The following is a 23,828-nucleotide window of genomic DNA, read 5'->3' as shown; positions in this document are numbered from 1 at the left end:
GTGTCAATTATATCGTCAGTTTTATCGTTATCGCAAATTTCCAAATGTATATCGTGATAAATATTTTTGGCCATATTGCTCTGCCCTAATTTGGTGTATAGCTGCGTCACACATATTTACACCAGATATGCACCACTGAACAAAACCTAACCCATCTATCCTTTAGAAAAGAGACAGGAAAAACTGCCTATTTTGTATGCATGTCCTTTAACTGATTATCACTTTTAATATATGTAGCATGATGATATACCAAGTATCTAATCCAAAGTATACAGCTAAATGTCAGAACAACAAACCATATACCGAGCAGACACAACATAAATCTCTGGAGAATGCAAAGGCTGTGGATGCAGGAAAGAGAACATAAGAAAGGAAAGAAGCAGAGGTATTTCAATAAATTATCACTTACTTGCAGTGTTTGTGAGGCCCGCTGAGTGTCTCGATGACAAAGCATTCGCCACCATTTAGGCAGTAGGCCAAGTCCTTCTCATGACAGGGCTTGAAATGCTCCGAGTGTAGCGGAGGGACAGTTGGAGATGCTGCAGAACAAACAAAGAAAATCTTGTCAGTCACAAGCACGGTGTCCTTCCTTCACCCTGTAGGGAGTTTTTCAAAAGCTCAGTTTTTACCCAACTAAAACAAGAATAAGCTAAGTTTACTAAAATACCTGTGTACACGTAGAGAGGACCTCATTTTCACTCGTCGTGTCTTCAAATAAATCATGGTTTTATCTTAAACTACAGTAGAAAAATACCAGAATTGTTTGGCGCCAGCCAAGGATGCATAAGAACAGTTTGTCTGTGCCTACAGACAAACCTGACGCACATTGTGGATAATACCAACACGCGATTGTTTGTTTAGACCCTGCGATGTCACAAGCAAAAGATGGATGGGGGACAGGTAATAATCTGTCCCTTTATGATTAATACTCTATAGTTGCAGTAATGCTGTTGGAGAACATCAGTTCTTCCAGTGATTTATCACAACTTGCGTGAGTGATTGTGCATAGTACACAAATCTAAGGGAATCTGCTCAATGTATATTAATAAATGACCTCATAATTGAAATTCACTAGCTGGGCCGACGTCCTCATCTTAGGTTTGACAGCGTTTTAGTAGGTAAAAGTGAATGCTTTGACATGAATTGAGCTGCGGTTTGGGGAAGCCTCGGAGGGGACTGGCGATGGCTCCCGGGCCTGGCAGATCCCCATGCACTACATAGAAATGAAGGAGTTAAAGAATTGAGAACAAGGAGGGAGGGAGGGAGGGTGGGGTACGTAAACGAGAATGAACAGCTTGCAGAACAGGGGGAACCTATATAGACGACAACCAGAAGGAGCGTGTTTGGAGGCGTGGTCCTGCTCCTGAAATTCCGATACATAATCTCCAGTTAATAACCAACAGTTTCTCAAGAGAAAGAAAAATGCACTATCAATGAAATAATGGTGTTATGGGCATTTTATTGCTGGTTGAGGATAAGATAAGAAAATGTTGAGATTTCACAGTGTTCATGGCCGTCATCCATCAGCATTGATTAGAAAGCCTGTGATGGAGCCGATCAAGCTTTCAGATGCAGGGAGAAATCTGATCTGCAGATTTATTAATACCAGACTGGGCTCCTGACTCTTTCCTTTGTGCTTACAAATGAAAAATGAGTCTGCTAAGGGCTCTCATTAGCAGAATCCCAGCTATGTTTTTCTTAAAGTAGCTAGATGAACTGTGATGAACCAGAACACTATGCTTCAGTGATTAAAATCAGTTTTACTTAGAGGATGCTGTTACTTCCACAAGAGTACTGATCACTGTATTAGGTTGTTCTTTAATGATGTGTGGAAGATACATCCAAGTGAACTGAAGATTTTTCAATCAAGAAATGAGGAGAGGGGAGGACTGTGGAGGTGAGTTAGAGGTGAGTTATTTTTGTATGGGCTCAGATCCCTTAATCAGCAGTATGAGGCACCACAGGATTGAGTGGTGGGTTGGCTTATGAGACGCTAGGTGCTGATCAGACCCCAGGGATATTCTGCAACCACTGATAATTAGCAGATGAGAGACTGGTTTAAAGTTAGTAGTTGAACCGGGAACTAAGGAAGGGGTAAACTGAGGTTTCCAGTAGCTTGGACAACATGGCGATATGCGCTCAACGCCGGATCCAAGGCTGACATGAAAAGCACGTACAGAGTAATGAATTATTTACAAATAAATAAATATTTCTGAATATCTGTTTCAGTTTAAATACCGACCTGTTATTACCTGGGTTGACAGGATTTGAAGTTTGCTATTTGAAGTTTGGATACACTACAATTTAGTTTAGAGTTGTCTAAACCAAATTGTAGTGTATCCAATTTAACAACTACCCAGCTTTGGGTAAAATATTAAAAAAATTACCATGACTGGTTTCAGATGGTTTTCAAATTTTAGCTTTAAAAATCCACACATAATGATGATAGCGATTAGTATTAAGAGAAAAGAACAAAAAGGGGGAAAAGGTTTCAGCTTGAGCTTGAAAACAATTGGTGCTACGGACAAAAGTTAGAGTTCTCTAATCATCCAGGGAGGTCATCTTAACCCTGACAGTGAAGCTGTCACTTCCTCTAAAACAACAAAACAATGCAAACAGTGGTTGTACCCAGTGGCATGACCAAAGCCTTAACCAATACCAGTTAGTGTCGAAGTTTCTGGCTCTGTGGCTAAGGTCTAAAAAAGTCACCAGTGTCATTTGAATAATCTGGGAAATATAATAAACACATATTGTTCAATCATGGCAACTAACATTAAGTTTCAACAGCAGGTTTAGGGAGAGAGAACATATGCAGGAAAGAAAGCAGCATTATTTTGCTGTTCGCATCCTGTGGATTCACAAGGTAACGGTGAGAATAAATTCATTCTGAAAACAGCATTTCAACTAGACAAGGACAAATAGAGAGATTAAGAGAAGCCGTGATTGTAAGAGAATTCACAATAACTATCTCCTTGGGTATGTCCAGACATAGATGCCTCGCCTTCCAGTGGAGCACATCCTGCCCACAGAGACATTAAAACAAAGGCCTGAACCACAAAACGGTGCTGAATCTTTCTTTGCACTCAGTCTGCAACACTAGATCTTTTTTGAAACAAAGGATTTCCTTCCACACACGATTTCATGCTTGGACTGGGTTGTGCTGTTTTGTTAGTCTTTGCGATAAGTGACAGAAGCGCCATTTGTCATCGTCTCCCTTTGTTTTTTTTGTTGACAGAGTTGTCACAATGCACTGTAGGTTGTTTAGCTTAACACTCGTCACCTGTCAGCTCAGACACTGTATGCACTCAAAGAATTGTATCATTCTAAAGAATGCCAGAGTAGACTGAAAACAGTAATTTCAGTCTGCTGGAAATATCAATGCAAGTTTAAAAACATAGCCCGCAGACATCAGGCGTCAATCACTACAGAAGAAAACAGTCCAATTTACTCCACTATGATGTGAAGAGAAGGTTGGAGAGGCCCCGAAAGGATCAATAAACCATTGGGTGCTGGATAACACAACCCTCTACTTCAACTCGTCTTTTCCTTCCTTTGTCTCCTTCTCTCCTTCTCTCCTTCTCGCTGATTACAAGCAAGAAAATGAGGAAGGAATAAGAAAGCTGCTGATTTCACCTCTGCATCAAGGCGCTGCTTGATTGTGGAGTAGAGGAAGCTGTAGCCATTTATGTAATAGTTACAGAATTAATGATGGAAAAAAGAGCAATCAGGGTCCTTTCTGAACTTCTAACTATGACACGGATGTCTTCAGTAGACACTTCAAGATGAGAAGAGATTAGCTAGAAGGATATCAAACCACCAGTAAGGGCAGGTGATGCAGTATTCATGATTTCATTTTTGTTCTACGACTTTGGGATTCCAGATCAACAGGGGGGGGACATATACTGAAGGAATTTCAGAAGTTCAGCTTGTCTACTTCAAATAATACTACTAATTCTAATATTGCTACTTTAACACTATAAATTTCATCACCATGTATGTTTTATGCAAAGTAAGACATTGCTGCTACAGAGATTTGTAGCCATATTCGTAAAACAAAATGCTCCCAGTGATGAAACTCTAAGAAAAGTCTAAGAATTATGAATCCTTCAAAAAATTCCCCCTACACTTAAGGCTAGACTTTGTTAACAGTAATACCAGCTCAGAACAGGAAGTAGAATTCTTAAGAGAGTAAAGAGTTTAAGCAGAGGAGAGAAACTGTTAAGACCTCCTGCTGTTGCATTTTAATCCCCAGTCTATCCCTTTGGAGTAATATTTAAGTGTGGTTGAGCTGGAGAGTAGCATCTTTGTACATAATCAAAAAATGATCCTATATAAAAGTGGAGGGGCAATAGAGTAAAGAGTCAGACTTTGGAATTTTGTGCCCAGGTGTTGTTATTTTTCCTGTACGGATCTTGTACTTTCATTCACATCTTTTTACTCAGAATAACTTTATGTTAGGAGGCAAGCTTATTCTATTAGCTTCACTTATATCGTCTTCACCTAAGTCTCTAAGGCGATCCTGCACATTAAACATTATGCTAAATCACGATGCACAACCATCAGCAGTGAGTAAAATCTCTCTCCCAAGCCATTTTCCCTTTTTTGTTTATTTGTTGTGTATTCTATATAAGTTTGGCACAGGTAGGATAATTTCTCATACTTGAACCACCATTCCCTCTGTCTTTTAACAGCAAGTGCTGACGTAGGCTAAAAATAGGCCCTTGGGTATGTGGTCAGCAGCCACTTATTAAGTAGTTCAAATATTTCCCTTCAAAATGAGAAACGATGAGAGGGCACTTTCAGGACATAAGCACCACTATTAGCCCTAAAATCCCTTCAATATGGATGTGTTGGACTCCAATCCAAATTAAATTCCTTCCTTTTTATATTCATAAGGTAATGGTCAAACAAAGTTATGTTTGCAGACCTCATTTACAGCTCTTTTTCCTCACTACTGTTATAGAAAACATGCCATGCCATATTGGATAGTTCATTTTTTGTGTGACATGCAAAGACATGTAAAACAGAGCTACATACCAAACCATAAATGAAAGAAAGAAACGCAGACGTTCTCCTCATTGTTACAATAAATTTGAATAAATTCATATATAATATTGCTTAGTGCAGGCGGTTCAGTCGGTTAAATTGTCAACAATTCTGCAGTCTAGACAGAACAGAGCATCTCCAAAGTGTTGCAAATGAAAACACAAATTCTCTCTTTGCTGCTGTTGCAAAACTTTTCTGAATGCATTATCTGAAAAAGAGAAATGCCAGCTATACAAAAATCTGCTTAAGCTATATTCAAGTCATAATTTATCAGGCACTTACAGTTATCAACAAAGCACTGATTAGGGAATAATCTGTGTTATCTTTGTAATGTGATGTGGTGAGCATGCATTGCTAGTGAAGGCAGTAGTTATATAACCATATATAACTGTCTGAATGCACCCGGGGCAATCTTTCTCGACCTATATTATGGTTAGCATTAGTTAGCTGATATGTAACATTCTTTGGCAATATTTAATCACTCTTGACAGTGTCTACCCTCATGTGTTTTCCACCATATGCATCTGTACCAATACCTAGATGTGGCTGTTGTGGGTGAAGCACAGAGGTCCCATGAGGAGGCCTGTAATAGTGTACTTCCTGGCTGACAATTCTCCCAAGTGGCAGACCAACAGCTTGCCAGCAAGGCATTCATGCTAACTGATAGCAAAGGTCTCGGGCAAGCTGCTTCTACCCTGCCTGATTATTGATTTGTGCTGGGAGTGGAAATAGTCAGAAACAGGGACTACACAAAAAAGACTAACAAAAATGGAAACATGGGGTTTTCTATTGTAGAACGGAGGGTTACTGAATGTAACAGGTAGTAGTAACACAGTTCTTTTACACTGTTAAAGGTATCGTTAGGAAACTTCATCAGTCAGCAGTCAGAGACAAGAGTACTGCTGCTGTCCTGTTTCTACTGGAGGACTTTGTTGTTTGAGTTGGAGGATGTTGCTCTAGAGAACTGACTCATGACATTACTGGGCTTGACAAGTGTCAGTATGCCTTTATAAGTCTGGTGTGTGCTAATGATATTTCATACTATATTTTCTTTTTTGTTTTAAACAAATTTCCACAAAATGAACATAGGTATATAAGCAGTTGTCAAGAAGAAAAAGTAAACATAAATTTTACTTTTGAAACTGGTTCCATAACTTGGAGTCACTGCTTGTGATAATTGAATCAGTGAAGCTGATATTTAGATTATGTTCACACTCCCTGTTTAAAACAGATGAGAGTATTTATTCATTCAATGCCTAGGCGGTGTCTTTAATTGATAACACACAGCGTACGCCATCTGATGGCTCATACACTGCGCATTTATGAACAAACCATCTGAAAGGTGTTAAAGACAAATAAAAAAGAACCATGCATGAAGACTCAGATGGTTCTGTTCCTCCAACAGATGTTGATTTATGGAGTCATTTACATCGCTCTCGACAGATCATACAAAACTGTCTATGTCTTAAACTTTAGACATAGTTTTCACTGCAGTCAAAAATATATACCATGATATGCTATACCTCTACTGAGGCTCAAAGCACCGTGGGGGAGTGAGGAGTGAAATTTCCATTTAGAAACCTAATGTTGATTGAAGTGCTGTTGTAACCACTATCTCTGCTTTCAAATGATAGAAAGAAAATGCAGACTCTTGTTCCTTTTTTAAAATCCTGTATACCTGTGTATGATTATGACTAATTGACCATTTGTGTTCCCAGTTGTCTTCCTCTTCAACATGATTCGATTCACCATCACGCTACCGTCATTCATGTCAAGTTCCTCCGCAAAGTGTCATGAAATTGCTCTGGTAAGTAAAACTGGTCATTCAGCCGCTGCCTGTTTTAGTAAAATCTAAAAATCTAGTAAAAATACAAGCTTTTGTCATAGCTGGCAGAAACTTCTGGGTTATTTCAATCAATTTGAAGTCTTCCTAATCAAAAAAGCACTTTTCAAACACACTGCAGGCATGCTCAGCAAACAATCCTTCAAACAGTAGTCAAAAGAACAAATATTTGTTCTTTGCTCCCACCTCTTTTTTCATTCCATTCAGCTGTTCTTGTCCTGCTTACTGCCTATCTGACCATCTGTAGCCCATCAGTTCATCACTTCAACAACAAAGACACTAGAAATGTGTCCTCTCTTTTTTGGGAAAATTACATAAAATCTTAATTTCTTTATTCATCTTCAACAGACAATGAAAAACAACTGAACTATATGCTTGTATTTAAAACAAAGAGAAGAGTCACTCCTGTGAGGTCAACACACTGCAAGTACTGCAATTATTGCTGGATACGCTAAATCACTTATCCAGCTCATGTGTTGGACAGCTTGGTTTTTTATGTTTTGATCATAAAAATGTTTACAATGTTTAAAATATGTGCACATCTGGGATAGACTGATGCTTAAAATGTACAAAATACACAATAACGCAGTTTAATGAAGGACTTTTTTGTGGTCTTGGCAGTTCTTCAATAATCACGGGTTTAGTATACCAAGCTAATTGGGCTAAATCGAAAATACCCACAACGACCGACCAGTGCATGCTGGGCCTGGCTAAATTCTAAAACACCAACAGCTGACCTCCCAGCTGTGTTTTTAACAATTACCTTGTGCAAGGAACCTCTATGCAAAACCTTCCAGTTTTATTTATTAACTCAACAACCTCTCATGACTTCAAACAACTCATTCTGCTCAGTGGCTGAGAACTTTGAACACAATGAGAGAAACAAGCCAAATGGACTGGTTATAATCTGCATTCAGAGCAAAGGCAAAGAGAAGCTGATCCAAGAGGACTACATGGAGCGAAGGGCTCACAGTGCAACATCTAAATAACCTGTTTTAGCTCTCTTTCCAGAGGAGACACAAATCACCAGTGTGTTCTGTAGCAATGTAACACTTTGCACACACAATGCTGTGTGTAAAAACTGTGCCAACTCTCTGTTTGACTCCATGTTTGTGGCAGAAACTGCTGTCAAGTCTGTATTGTTGACAGCTATGTGTTGTCTGACTTAGCGGACTGCTGCATGAATTCCATGAGCACACTCTGTGTTTGTTGTCGTTGTTCGTTTGGTTTTTTCTTCTTCTGCGATTAATTGTAACCAGTTTTAAAATGGTAACATTTTAAATGCACTGTTTCTACATTAGCAGTGCATGTGTGTTTCTGTCAGAAAAGTTGAGCTCAACAGCTTTAATGGAGTGAATGATGCATGAGTTAACATTGTACTTGCTTAATGCATTATCCACCCACTGTAATGCTAACAGCATGACACACACAGGTTTAGAAGGAGGCAGAAAGAAGCAAATATTTTTTTAGCATTACGACAAAGTAATCCAAAGCTTTACCAAGGAGATCCTTTACATATTGTGATAAATGATTTAACCTATGTTAGCATACATAAATGAACTGATATTAGACACAAGTGGTGCAAACAAGCTTCTTTTGAAGGGTGGGTAGGGACTCCATTTGTCATAGGGTGAGGAGTTCAGTCCTTCAGTAGGAACTTGAAGTAGAGCTGCTACTACTCCACATCAAAAGGAGCCAGTTGGGTGGTTTAGGTATTTGACTGGGATGCCTCCTGGGCGCCTCCTAGGTGAGGTGTTTTGAGCATGTAAAGGAGACCCCAGGCAGAAACAGGACACGCTGGAGAGGCTGTGTGTCATGGCTGCTTTGGAAACTTCACGGTCTCTGTCTGGATAAGCGAGCAACAAGGGTGATCTGTGCTCCTCTGCTTAGACTGCCTCCCTGTGACCCAGACTTGTGCTGGTTGAGCAGCAGAAAATGTTTAACAGCTAATCAGCTAACAGAGTATCAAGTCCTAATAGCTGGCTAGTTCTTGTTTCTTTTTAACATTCAAGATGTTTTTATACAGTTTGACAGCAACAGGCTAAAAAGATGCATTAGCTAACCTGACAGTTGTAGTTTGTCTACAAAAATGACAATGCTTAGCCTCAGCAGGCTTCCAATACTTTGGCGGAAGCTCTGCTCATTATCAAGCTTGCCGTGACATTGACGTTCAACACATTTCTCAAATTCAGTTTCTTGACACTGTTCTCATAGCTTGAGTATAGCTGTGGTGGTGGTAAGATATCATTATTGCACAGCATGATCCAATAAAGATAACTGCACACCTCACTTCTCTCCCACTCATTCTCGCTCTTATGGAGCAGCTGTCCAAAAAAATATCCACCAAGTCATCTTCACTGATAGCAAAGCTCTTTGAGATAAGAGCACCAGTCTGTGATGTGATGTGTCTCTTTAAAATTGCTTTGAATGGCTCCATTGCTGATGCTTTGGATTGGATTTAATAGCTTTTGTGTGGCAGGTAAACAAATTGGATGAAAATCTCAAGTTAAGATGAAAGTCAAGTTAAGCTTCTCCATGCATACATCTGTGTGAGTGTGTGTGCATGTGTGTAACTCATCAATCGGTAACAGTAGCATATGTAACAGTGCTTCTTGTTAGTGCAACTTTGATTAATATATAGTGTATAGTACATATGCTACTGTCTATGATGACACTGAATTTCCATTCATGATCCCTCATATGAAGTAAATGCACAGCAGCTGTCTCCTTCAGTCCAGCGCTTGTGTGTATCTGCATGTGAATGTTAATTAGTGTATGCACGTGTGTGTGCGTGCATTTCAATTTGTCTGTCTATGTGGAGTCTTGAGTGTTGCACAGAGGCAGCAGAGCAAAGCCACACTGCTCACTGCATTGCAGATACTTGGCCCTGTGTGGCATGGCACAGATAGATGTGTGTGAGCAGGCCTCCGTGCTCTGACTGTACAGCCAAACAAAAACAAAATGGCAGTGTGTCAAGATAGCTCTGCGGTCAACAACAGGCTAATCATGGAAATCTGATACTACCTGTTTCCTCCCTCTCTCCCTCAGTCTTTCCTCGCACGGGCTCGTACAGTCACATAAACACACACTCCAGTAGCTCATTTTAAGTGCACCTGCTCTGTGCAGATAGGCCCGCTATACCTCTGCTAATCTGTCCGTGTGTCAGTCAGCCCTGCATGGCCAATAAAGTCCCCCCAATGCTTCATGTTCTCTGTTCAGATCGCATTCACAGGACACCTCCAGGCTTTGCCAAATAAATAGCGCTAAGTATCAGGCCTCATCCCGTCCCCTGGCCATCTGGCTCAATAACAGAGAAATTCATTACTCTCCAGGTGATAGCTTCAGCACACTCTCTCTGGATTGACTTTGTATCCCTGCAGGCTTCATTCTGACACTGGAGATTATAATCACAACCTGGCTGCTAATGTGAATGTGAATGCTGAAGCCACTGCTGTTGCTCATACCAACAGTTCATGTCTGTGACATTATCATCCCTACAAATTCTGCTTGCACTGCAACAAAAAGGTACCTCTCTCCCTCTGTGTCTATATGTGTGTGTGTGTGTGTGTGTGTGTGTGTGTGTGTGTGTGTGTGTGTGTGTATATATATATATATATACACACACACACCTACACATATACATACACACACAGTGCAGTGCTGATGAAAGTATCACCCGGTAGGGTTAGAGTGAATGGATTATATTACATCGGGAACCCTCCTAATCCCTTATCCAATCGGTTCAGCTTTAGCTTTCCACCATAAATAAATAAATGTATAAATTATACACCTGAAATTAAAACCCATGTTTACTATGTACAGGATATGATTAACTGTTCCCTTTTTGCAAACAGAGGTGAGGTCAAAGAGGAATTTGTTATAATCATCATAATATATTAGGGGTGCAACGATACACAAAATTCACGGTTCGATATTTTTTCGATACAAAAAAATGTTCATGCCTTTTTAATTTGTCATTTATTAAAATTATAAATATATATTTTAACTCAAAAGTACAGTTTTTAAATTTAATGTTGCTGAAACGAAAAAATAAATCTGATCGAGAAATCACTCATCTTTGGAAAAGAGAGTTTATTACAGAGAAATGGCTCTTTCCAAAATAAAAGCTATACTATACGCTTCTTCTGGGCTATATTCTCAGCAGCATATTAAACATATCAGGTCCCCATAAGGAGGATCACGTGCTAACAGCTGTAGCTCGTAGTATTAATAATACTGTTATCTCTGTAAAAATAACTTGGTGGGGATTTGGGGGGTGATTTTTTTTCCTGGCTTCAAATAGGATACACTTTATGGGTGTTGTAGGTCTTATCCAGCTTCACCAAAATACTTAATGTTCACACACACTTAGATTGCTTTATTCGTGTACAGTGCATCCCCCCTCTCACAAACTCAGATTTGCATAGGAGGAAGCCCCCATCCATAAAAGCATGGAAATGCTCATCAGTGATTTATGGTGCAGGTTCTGCAGGCATAGGTTACTTCTCTCTATCTGCTCTGTCCAGTTCTAAGTGACCCTTGAGCGCCGTCACAGAGTTTGCTAACTTGCTAATTTATATTTAGCAAGTTAGCAATTCAGGCTAGTGTTCCATATGGTTTCCCATGAAAACTATGAATATTATAGTTGTTGCTTTATATGTGAACAAATAAATTACAGAAATGTTTATGCATTCATGGATAGAAACATGTTTAAATCTGAAAGAATCTTATATAAATGCTTGTCTTGGTTATGGAAAAATAAAAGACCAAACATTCCCACACTATATGTACGACCCTTGCTTAAGACATAAACCTAAACAGGTGATTTAATCCCATTATCAACAGCTGCAGTGTATGCTGGCAGAACAATTTTTTATCATCTCAATCACATTTTAGAATTTGCTCTTTGTCATGTCACTTGGAAGTATACAGTGGTGTGCAAGTACCCATAATAAGACTATTTATATGCTGGCAAAGCCCACAGCTCTGCTGAATAAAGCATCCCAATAATGTTTACATTTATTTAGTAAAATCTTCACATAGATGCTGGCACTTCATACACCATTTGACAATAGCACCAGGTGGTGAAAAACATCATTTAAAACAAGCGTAATTCATGGCATATGTCAGGTAACATTAATATTTGAAACCCCATTAATACAAAATGTGTTCTGTCAGTTCCACCTCACAGGAATTTAAATTTCTCTTCATGTGCATATAATTAATGTGCATTTCATAAGGTTCTTTCTCACCTTACATATAGAATCATTTGAAGGTATTTTTCGATTTATTTGTTAATTAGATGTGATCAGCTGATGCAACCATCACCGTGTAAACTGACTTTGGTTTCATGGAAGCAGCATAGTATTCAGCAAGTATTCTGAAAATTTTCTGTCCTAATTCTACATTTCTCCACTAATCATACTGGAACAATCCTAAAAGAGTATTTAGACGTATAATATTCAACTCGTTAGAGAACTTAAAGAGTGATTCAGTAGGGCCTTTTATCAAGTTATATTTTAGAACAACAGTGTTGGAACTTCTTATTCTTATTCATGGAGCATTCAAATTAACTTGACAATATGAATAGTTTACTGTTCCTTAGAGACTCTTAGTAAGGTTTTACAGAAAATCCAATTACTGATCTTCTGATGATGCCTGAGCATACACAAATGAGCTATGGGAGAACATAATTTCAGCAATATGCACATAAAGAAGGAGAGAGTACATGCAGAGAGCTAAATAACTGTAACTTAATATTTTTCACTGTACTGGCAAACATGATCCCTACGAGGTCTCTTTGAGTGAAAAACTTAATCTGTAGTTTTTGCAGTAGAGCTACATTGGAGCCAACAAATACAAACTTTATGCAGGTTGAGGCTGACAGTATGCCTTGTACTGAATAAGAGCAGCCTTACCCTGCAAATGCTTTCAGTTTAACTTCATCAATTTCAACAACAAATTTTATATTAATAAAATAATAGGTTGAACTTTGGTTACAACTGCATATTAAAGTGGTAATATTAGGATAACAAGGCAGAAACAAGAACGTAATAATGTGGTCATTTCTAAGTTATTACCACTCAGTTACTAAAGTAATAACAGTTAATAACCAAGTAACAAGAGTGGTAACAAGAGTGGTAACAGTTGAGTAATATTACACTAATGTTTATGTAACTGGATAATAAGGGTCCAAAAAACTAGAGGTAAAAATATGAAAATAAAAACATTCCCATGAAGCAAAACCAAGTAGTAATATTAGCATACCATGGTAACAATAAGCAAATCTGCTAGAAATATGAAGGCCATGTCTGTGACTTTGAATTTTCACATTTTTATGGAGTTTAAATTGTAATAATATTATAATAACGAGATAATACTGGCTATTTTAGCATATTTGGTTAGTATTACTATGTTATAATGTGAAAAGGTTACCTTAGGTTCCCAACATTCCCAACTAGTTTAATGCTCTGGATTAATAAATGGAAATTTGCTAGTTTCTGTTTAATAAGCAGGAACTAGAGCTGCAAAATGCAAAACTAGTATATAAATTTCAGTGTAATATTACTTTACTGTAACCACTGTTGTTACCATAATATTACTGGATATTAACATTATTAAGTGTAATTACATTCTTAGTTCTGCTTTGTTACCCTACTATTACAACTTTATTAGCAAACTGTGATAGAAAGTGCTACCAAACGATACTTATATTTTCCTAACTTCTACAACTTGTACGTTCAATTTTTTCCTTTAGTCTAGCGTGTCCTCTAAGTGATAATATCAGTCATTTGTCCTCCCATCTGATACAATCCATGTAAGCATGCCTATAATGACATAAGGATGATTGTACTTCAAGATGTGATAAAAATCACAGGGAGTACCCAACGTTTGACTTGGAAAAAGGAGTTTGTCTGTTCCGGCGGTATTTTTACACATCGCTTTCTTTTTGCATCAAAAGATCATGTATTGGATTAAAACCCCAAAATGGAATTTGCAGTGTTAAAAATGTCCATTAGAATGTTACATTTTCTAAGAAAGAACTGAGCTGAGTTTTTCCTTATCTGAAAAGCAATGCCAGTGCATGCAGCTATTCTCACAGCTTCTACATGTCACTTGCTTTAAAATGTAACTTTAGATCCTAAAAAGGTCTATTAATGGAAGCCTTGTCTCAGAAGGGTTTAGATATAGATATGATTTTTATTGAATTTTTCCATCTATATGAGGTTTTTCTCACAGTCATCATGGATAACTTGTCAACACACAGAATAAAGTGTTACCAGTGACATGCCATCAAACATTAATTAACAGGGACTAACAATGATAACTTGACATGAAACGATATCGCAGAGAGTGCAAAAATGCAACATTTAAAGAGAAAAAGACTGTTAAACAGGACACGATTCATGTCTTCTACATGTACACACACACAAACTGACACACACACAGATGGTATGATCAGTTTGTTAGCCCCCACCACTACCCTTACATGGAATGCAGAGTGAGTTTCCTTAATTAAGTTGAGAAGAAGCTATTACTTTTGGGACAGACTCAATTGTCCTCGCTCTGTGGCACCAGTGGCTGTGGGCTTCTAATCACATCATACAAAAAGAGAGAGGGAGATAGAGAGAGAAAGCGTGAGTGCTTGTCTGCCAACAATTAACCCTTCATCTAAGACTTCCTACTGTTAATATGGTCTTTGAGGAGAGCGACTTTCAGTTTAATTTAAAATATTTAAAATATTCACAAGATCACATGCTGCACTAGAGAGGTAGATTATTTAAGGATCATTTCCTTTATGGCCTTAAAGCTGTATATTTTTTGCCTATTATTATTATATTATTAACTTTTGTGCAGAAAGAAAGTCATGCAACAAGTAAAAACACAAGTGTTCCTTTGAGGTTTGTATTTCTGACCATAAAATTAATGTTACTGTAATCTTAACTCTCTTTCTGGCTCAGTTTTCTTCTCCACCATTTCATGGAAAACTTGTATTTAATGTTTCAATTCCTGCAACAGAGTGGTTTACCTTTTTTTTCTGGCAGATGTTGATGCCAGCTGCCTGTTGTTGCTGCTTCCGGTCCGGGGACCTCATGTAACCCTCAGCATAGCTCATCCAACCTTTAATCTAATCAGTCAGAATAAGTGCAAACACCTGTGTAGGTTGGTAAGCTGGCACAACATAATGATTAATCAAGTCTTGTTAGGCTCTTTGGGATAGTGCTGACCTGACGGGAAATATTGGCTTTGCTATCACTGACTGAACTTTAGCCAGAAGTGTTAACAAACTTGACATTTTCAGTCCACAGACAAGAGACCAAAATAAAATTTTGCACCATGTGATGGAGTGTTGATGTAAGGAATGAAGAGAATTCAACAGTGAGGGCAATGCTGCGGCATGATAATGAACTGAAATCACAGAAACTCAGGAAGGTATCAAAAGCAAACAAGTTGCTACAGCTATGATGGTGTTTTCCAACTAAATATGCAATAAAATGCTGTTCTTAGAAATGTGCAATTAAAGACATAATCTACCAGAAATTACATTTTGAAAACAAATCAAGCACTTGAGCACAGAGCGTTTCAGAAAAACCCAATGTGGCAATTATAACAACTGTATGGAAACAGAGAATAACAAATTGCCCATGTCTTTGAAAAGGTTTTCATTTGTTGCTTAGCAACTAACTGAACACATGACCGACATTTCCCCTGTACATTTGGTGAATGCCACCAAATCTTTGAACACTGATGCTCCCCATAGGACATGGGGACTCCATTGTGTGTTGCTTACTGCAGACTGGGGTCACTGGGAGGCTGTATAGGTTTATTAAGTATTAGTCTTAAAGCAGAGTGTTGCAGTCCCCTGATGGCTTTCTGTTCTTCTGCAATTGCAATAATGTATTTGCTGTAGTGACAAAAACCACACTACCAGCTTTAACCCCACTGGAAGAAGAAATGCACCATTCTGTGTTTCTTTTCCGTCTTTTTCCCTTGTTTGTTTATGCCACATCTGCATGAATATTAACTTGATTTGGACTCAATCAACAGTAAATAAACACTATTTATAACATCTGTTAACCATGACTGCAGTTTGCTCCCGGGTTGGCCACAGCACAATGCAAGGCAAGTGGAAAAACCAACATGACAGTGAGTTAATCTGTTTTCCATGGAGTCCAAATTCTACAAAACACACCACAAGTCTCAAACATGGAAGCATAACATATGTAGCCTGAGGTCATGACAAAAGATAGCTAAACACACTGAACCAAATATCTATTATTTTCTCAAAGGCATGTCACCTGCTGAAATCTCAATCATATGTCAGAGAAGAGCAACAGAAAGTTAATCTCACACTTTAGGTTTTTATTTTATTTCTTCTTTTGTGCAACTCTGTCCTGTCTCTCTCTCTTTTGTTCTGTGTTTAATCTCTATCTTGCTGGTTCATGTATTTTTTCCATGAATGTCCCTCTCTGAGGACAGAATTGTGAATCAAAACAATAGGTGAGCATTTACTAGCAGTTTTAGTGTATTAAGCTATACACTAAATTACATGACAAGCATAGTAACAACGTGGTACAGAAGTCCAAGCTGCTGCATGAGCATGTAAAACAAGCAGGGACATTTGGTTTCATACTTTGACATGTGATGGTTCCATAACAGAAGGACCAGTCCAAATGTCTGACTTCTATAATAGAAATGAAATGCAGTGGGTGAGTGCTTTCTTTGAAGTGTAATGGATTAAGGAATGTTGAGAAAGTAATACAGCAGACAGACAGAAACCAAATCCACCTTGAATTTAAATAGATCAGAATCAGAATCAGAATCAGAATCAGAATCAGAATCAGAATCAGAATGGGGTTTATTGCCAAATGTTGAGCAGGTTTACAACATTAGGAAATTGCTGCGGTGCTTCAGTGCAAACATGGTGTCATAAATAACACTTAAATATACATGGTAAAAATAAAAGTAGGGATAAGAATTAAAAGTGCTACGTGGAAAGATATGTGCATGAGATATACATGAGATATATACATGAGAGTAAGAATTAAGAGTGCTATGTTGAAAGATATATACATGAGTGCAGGTGGTGATCAGTGCCAAACATGGAATGATACAGTGAACACAGCGTAGGGTCATGTGTTAGTGGCGGGGACAGTCATATGGTTATTGTTCATGTGTCCAACAGCAGAGGGGAAGAAACTGTTCTTATGGCGAGAGGTTCTGGTGCGAATGGACCGTAGCCTCCTGCCTGAGGGGAGCAGGTCAAACAGACTGTGTCCAGGGTGAGAAGGGTCAGCTGAGATCCGAGCTGCACGCCGCAATGTCCTGGAGGTGTACAGGTCCTGCAGAGATGGGAGTCTGCAGCCAATCACCTTCTCAGCAGAGCGCACAACACGCTGCAGCCTCTGTTTGTCCCTGATAGTGGCTCCAGCGTACCACACGGTGATGGAGGAGGTGAGGATGGACTCGATGATTGCAGTGTAGAACTGCATCATCGTCCGTGTTGGCAGGTTGAATTTCTTCAGCTGCCTCAGGAAGTACATCCTCTGCTGGGCTTTCTTGATGACGGAGGTGATGGTGGGCTCCCACTTCAGGTCCTGGGTGATGGTGGTACCCAGGAAGCGGAATGAGTCCACAGAGGTGATGGGGGTGTCAGTCAGGATGATGGGGGGGAGTGGGGCTGTGTGCTTCCTGAAGTCCACAATAATCTCCACTGTCTTCTGGGCATTCAGCACCAGGTTGTTGTGGCTGCACCAGGACACCAGACGTTCAACCTCCCTCCTGTAGGCAGACTCGTCCCCGTCCGAGATGAGTCCAATAACGGTGGTGTCATCTGCAAACTTGATTAGCTTGACAGACTGGTGGGTGGAGGTGCAGCAGTTGGTGTACAGGGAGAAGAGCAGAGGAGAAAGAACACAGCCCTGAGGGGAGCCGGTGCTGATGGTCCGGGAGTCCGAGACAATCTTTCCCAGCCTCACATGCTGCTTCCTGTCCGTCAGGAAGATATCATCCTTTATAACTTCAAAGATGTTTTTTTTTCCTTTACCCAAAAAGAAGTGAATTAACCAGAAACAGTTGCCACAACTTTTTTTTTTTTGACAAATCATCTATCAGTTTGTCAAATATACATTATATCCCACAGAGTCCATAGGAGACACATTAAGGCATCTGGACAAATGATGCTTGCACCAGATGTGATACAAAAGTCATCAGCTGGGCTTCACATCAGTTACTGCATGTTTTGAGTGGTCCAGATGTCTCAGCACACTTGACATCTGGCCCAGGTAAAGGAGGAATCAAATTCACCCTGAGATAATGGCATCAGTTAGGACCAACTGTGGCCCACAGAAAGCTGTAGATGTGGAACTTTACAAATCAGATATATGACATATATTTATTACTTCAAGTAATTTTGTGTACCAAGATAAAGTCAGGCATATAGAACACAGTACAGTGACATCTATGTCATATATAGATAAATAAAGTATTTTTTGGGTAAACGTTTAAATATTATCAGTGTTACGAGGAAAATAACAGACTTTGCACAGTATTAGCCGTAGCTTTAAATGCACAGCAGCAGCTAATCAGTTCAAAAATATGTTTACTAAACACAAAACAATTCATAATGCTTTATAGTTTACCTAAGGAAATACCTTATACATTTATAGTTTTACTGAATAAAGATTTTCAGGCTATTATATTTATTAATGGGTTGGTTTTTTTTACTGTATTATGCTGAAAAGTGAAAGGAAGTGTATGGAAATGCATATATGCAAAGGAAGAACATATTGGTTGGTATAAACAAGCAAAAAATAAAAAAAAAATAAAACAAGAAAAAGCTGTGTGGCCCAGACAGAAAATGACACGCTCTATAATCTTGGGCAGTTCAGTGTAGATCAGCTCAGCCAAAACCCATTTTAGTTTCTGGATGTATTTTCCATTTTCTAAATGCACTACTAGCTTTCAGAGTGCAGGACAGATGCATTATCTTAATATGGGCTATAAAATTCAATGAAGCAATGACTTGGTAAAGCAATCGCTCACTGTGGTCGGACAACAGACAGATGTCATTTTAAGTACCCTGTACAGGAAGTAGGTCATACTGTGGTGGGATATTGCTTTGTTTTATACAGCTTTTTCAAATTGTTGTTAATGAGGTATGCCAGTTTGGAGAATTGCTGAGCCGTGTCATCATCCAAACTGTTACTCAGTGGTTAAGCATGAAAAAGCTCAAGATGTGAGTGGCTGCATAATAAAGGTATTATTGTATTAAATTGTATTAAAATCTGCTAATTAATCTTGATCTTTTGAATGTTTCACTACAGAAATCAGACTAAAACAAACAGATAAACACCTGGAAACGTGCAAAATTTTGTGGTCAAGAACACAATACAGTGACCAATGATGATATGTTGTATAAGCTGACAAGTCAAGACTCTGTCCTCTTTTCTACCCAAGTTTTACTTTGATGATAGGCTCTTGATTTCTTAGTGTTTGTCACACCGACCCATTCTCATTCGGGGAGCATCAAGAACTGCCATTTTGTCAAAGCTGCTGGCATCTCTGAGACACCGAAGGGCACAAGGTGTCCTTGACAGTGAAACACAGCAACAGACAGTTTCCACTTTAAAATAACGATGAAGTCAATGTCAGGAGTGTGTTTTGGTGAATCAGAGTACATTTGGATCATCATTGTGGGTTTTTTTAAGCTTTCTTTTCACGGCTTTTTTGCTGTTTAGTTTTGAGTTGACTTGAGTTTTACTTGGAATAAAAGTACTTGGTTATGGTTTGAGCATTTTGATATGGATTACAATACCTCGTTTCTTTACATTAATGCTGCACAAAAAAACAAAAAAAACAAAACAAAACATTAAAAATTCCTTCAAAAAAGCTGCACCAAAGGGTGCCCAGAGGGTTGTGACAGCTCTTCTACCTTGGCCGAGCCTGCTGAATTCTTTCACCTATTGTTTTCCTGTATTGCCTTGCAGGTTCCTGGTAAGTAGAGTTAATCAGTGCAACTGGGAGCACCTAGCCAGTCTGCCTGGAGCATTTAAAAGTTGGTAGCATCAGCTTTAACTCCTCCATTCAACCCAGTACGATCCCATCTGTTTGGCTTGCTTCAGTCTTGTTATTTTAGGTTTTCCAACACTGAGGATTGTGTCAGTTTTTCTCATTTCACCTGCCTATTTGTAAAAAAAATAATTCCCTTCTCCTTTCTGTGTAATTTCCCAGTCTCCAAATACAGTGAATGCAGTCCCCACAGAATCCTGAGCTCCCTCTTTTATGACCACAACTATTGTGAAACACAAAACAACCAAATAATCACTCCAAGTGCACACAAATATCCAAACTTCCTGTCTTGCACATCCTTTGCTTCTTCTTCTCTCTCTGCTTTTTTACTGACTCTATACACACACTAAGAAACACACACCTTGTCTTTGATCCTAGCCAGCAAAGGGAGGCACCAGGTGGAGGAGATCCATCACAGTGACAGAGGCGGCGTGCTGGAGCGGTAGCAGAACAGTCATGTGTGGCTGTGTCTTTGCCTTTTGAAACAACCTTGTCAGTCATTCATACAGGAGACACACAAGCCCTGTGAGGCACTGTGTGATTTTATTCACATGCATTTTTTAAATCTTTTGTTAAAACACATCAGTGCTTCAGAAAATGGACCAAAGGAAATTTATTCCTTTGGCAGCCTTGTATAACAGAAAGCATACATGCTTTGCTGTTATAAACCCTACTATCCCTCAAGAGGTGCCTTATTTTGCATTAAATGATACACTAGTAAGTAGTTTTTCTCTACCCTTAAGCTGTGACCATAAACAGGGCTCATGCTGACAAATCTGATATGTGACACATAATTTCACCTTTATTGTCACGCTCTCATTCTATGCAAACATTTCTCCCATCTTAACAGGAACCTTTAAAGCTCCTTATGATCACCAAACTGATTATGTTAAGCAGCTTTTTTTTTCTTCAACCAGGGTAGAATCTGAACATTGAGCTTTTTTCACATTTCAAGACCAACATTCGTCCATAAACGTTGCTAAGAAAAGTAGCCACTTACCAGAAATTAAACATCAGTAGGGACTTTTTGATTTGTTGCACAGCAGTCAATCCCGACTTGGTATTGAATCCCAAGCTCCACAGCTGGGGACATTTTTTAACTGTTTGTGGTTTATTGTATCAGTAATGTGATCATAGATCCTTTTATTTATTTATTTATTTATTTATTATTTTTTATTCATCTGAATAAGAATAACCCCTAGAAGAGTTTACTGCAAGATTTAAATATAATAGCAAACCAACAGTAATATTAGCAAGCAACATTTCTACTATAAGCATTAATAGTTGTATAATTATATCGGGCGATCGTGGCTCAAGAGTTGGGAGGTCGCCTTGTAATCGGAAGGTTGCCGGTTCGAGCCCCGGCTTGGACAGTCTCGGTCGTTGTTTCCTTGGGCAAGACACTTCACCCGTTGCCTACTGGTGGTGGTCAGAGGGCCCGGAGGCGCCAGTGTCCGGCAGCCTCGCCTCTGTCAGTGCGCCCCAGGGTGGCTGTGGCTACAATGTAGCTTGCCATCACCAGTGTGTGAATGTGTGTGTGAATGGGTGGATGACTGGATATGTAAAGCGCTTTGGGGTCCTTAGGGACTAGTAAAGCGCTATATAAATACAGGCCATTTACCATCATTTAAAGTAAAAGTATAACTGTAAATCCAGAGACATCATCTCTTCAGTGTGTCCTGGTTCTGCATGGAGTTCAGGAAGTATCCTGGTCCAATTCCAAAACCACCTCAGCTGTGTCATTTCAAAACTGAGAAGTACCAGCTGTACTCTGAGGCCCTCCTGAATGAGCTCCTCGCCCCATCTCTAAGGCTGTGCACAGACACCCTTCACAGGTGATCTTATTCTTTCAGTCATGACACAGAGCTCCGGACCATAGGGAAGGTTAGGAAGTCTGATCAGCTGTCAGACCAAGTCCTCTGTCACTGCCTCTCTCCTCTCACTTGTGAATGAATACCATGATACTTAAAGGCAGTTAGCAACTAATTCCAAACCCAGAACAATGAATATGAAATGCTTTTTAATAAGGTTACTCCACCCTTTTCAAACTGACTGCCATGGCCTCAGCCTTGGAGGGCCTAATTCTTGCCCCAGCCACTTTACACTCAGCTGCAAATCACCACAGTGCAAGGTGAAGGTCATGATTCAATGAAGCCAAGTGAACCACAGCATCTGTCAAAAACAGAGACAAGATCCTGAGGCAGTTGAACCCAACAACTCAACCAAGAAATTCTATCCATAGACAATATCAACAGAATGAGTGACAAACAGCAGCTCTGGCTGAGGTCAACACCCACCCAAACAACTGGGATTTGTTGCTGGCAACATAATCGAACTCCCATTATAGTAGTACGAGGACTGACAAAATATATAAACAACGAAATAAAAACTACAGACAGTCATAGCACATAATTACCCTTACGCTTTCATAAGGGTATGCTAGCGTTTGATCGGATCAGAGAGTTGTTACCTTCCTGTTTTTAGCCAAGCTTTGGAATGTCACATCAGCTTTTGATGGTCTTCACTCCTAGGATGGTCATTGCTGTTTGGATTGAGGTTTGTAATGTTGCAACATCAGGTTTCCTTTTTATGTGTGGTATAAATAAGACATTTATCTGTAGCTCTGACGTCAAAGCCAGTCTTTTAATAATTACTCATATAGATGATAACGAAGTTTTTCTTCTTTCAAATGAAAAGGCCCCTATTTCCCTTGATACTGTGATAGACTTAATTTAGGACTAATGACAATCAATAGCTGACTAAATAGCATAATTTATTAAAACTTCACAGTAGAATTGACTATTTTTAATTACGATCCCATGGAAAATCAAGAAAATCTGTATTTTAAAAAGTAATTAAACAGAAAAGGAAATTGATTGATTGGCAAACTAATAAAAAAGTGGAACTATCTAAAAATATGAAGCACCTATTAGATATGGAAATATCTATATATATCTCTAGGTTCTGCACAAACCCAGTCAGTGAGATGAAAAAGTAAAAAAGTAAAAAAAAGTACCAGAATTTAAAGTTTACAATAGGGAAAGTATGTATTATCATTATTACATGTCCATGCTTCACTGCCCCCCCACCCCCGCACCCAAATTGCTAGGTGCCCACAAGATATTAACCAAGTCATTGTTGGTAATTCATAGTTATCTACTGAGCATTCATTCACATGCACTCTTTATACCAGCATAAGGGGAAAGGTGATATGGAGTAGACCAGGGGGGCTATCCTACAGTGGACCAGCAGGCCGTTACACACTTTAATCTGGGATGACAATGCATTACGTTCTCAGCAAGCAGAGCTTCCTGGGTTTTAAATTATAACACCTGTAAATAATTCACCTGCCCTGGTTCTGAAAAGGTTAATGAGGTAATTCAACATGCGCATGGACAGCATTAAAGCACATCAACATTGTTCAGACTGAGGGACCTCCTTATCCCGACCTAAGGCAACGGATGTCCGGCAGATTCGTCATTCCTACAGATGGAAATAAGGACTGACTTATCTTCCTGGTGACGGGAACATGGAAGATGAATTTGATTCATGTTACATTAGCTCCAGCCACAGAGCATTTACAACCATCCACTGGTTATTTTCTGCTATTGGCTGGTTGCACCTGTTCCTCTTCTTTCGTTCCATGTCAGTGGAGGTGACATCAACTTTCCCTTTGTTAAAGACACACACATTATCATTATAAATTCCCTCAAAAGTAGCCTTAAAAACCATGTGGAGCTCCTGAGATAATACGTCAACACAGTCCAAAAATGTAAAGTTCCAGACCATGAAGCAGAGACAGACAGCAGGGAAAATCAGAGGTGTGGACTCGAGTCACATGACTTGGACTCGAGTCAGACTCGAGTCA

General features: G+C 39.2%; 1 protein-coding gene across 2 annotated transcripts in view; it reads right to left on the bottom strand.

Annotated features, from left to right (window-relative positions):
• Window positions 1-23,828, bottom strand: part of nrg3a (neuregulin 3a) — a 342,494-nt gene that overhangs the window by 146,926 nt on the left and 171,740 nt on the right. For both annotated transcript variants that reach the window (XM_005741540.2, XM_005741541.2), the window contains exon 2: window positions 410-539. In XM_005741540.2, the coding sequence (XP_005741597.1) occupies window positions 410-539 (130 nt within the window). The remainder of the gene's footprint in view (window positions 1-409; window positions 540-23,828) is intronic.

Source organism: Pundamilia nyererei, unplaced genomic scaffold, assembly GCF_000239375.1.
Source record: "Pundamilia nyererei isolate P.nyererei 1_Seehausen unplaced genomic scaffold, PunNye1.0 scaffold00111, whole genome shotgun sequence".
Classification (NCBI taxonomy): domain Eukaryota; kingdom Metazoa; phylum Chordata; class Actinopteri; order Cichliformes; family Cichlidae; genus Pundamilia; species Pundamilia nyererei.
The sequence above is the reverse complement of the archived record's forward strand: the minus strand, read 5'-3'. Positions and strand labels throughout refer to the sequence as shown.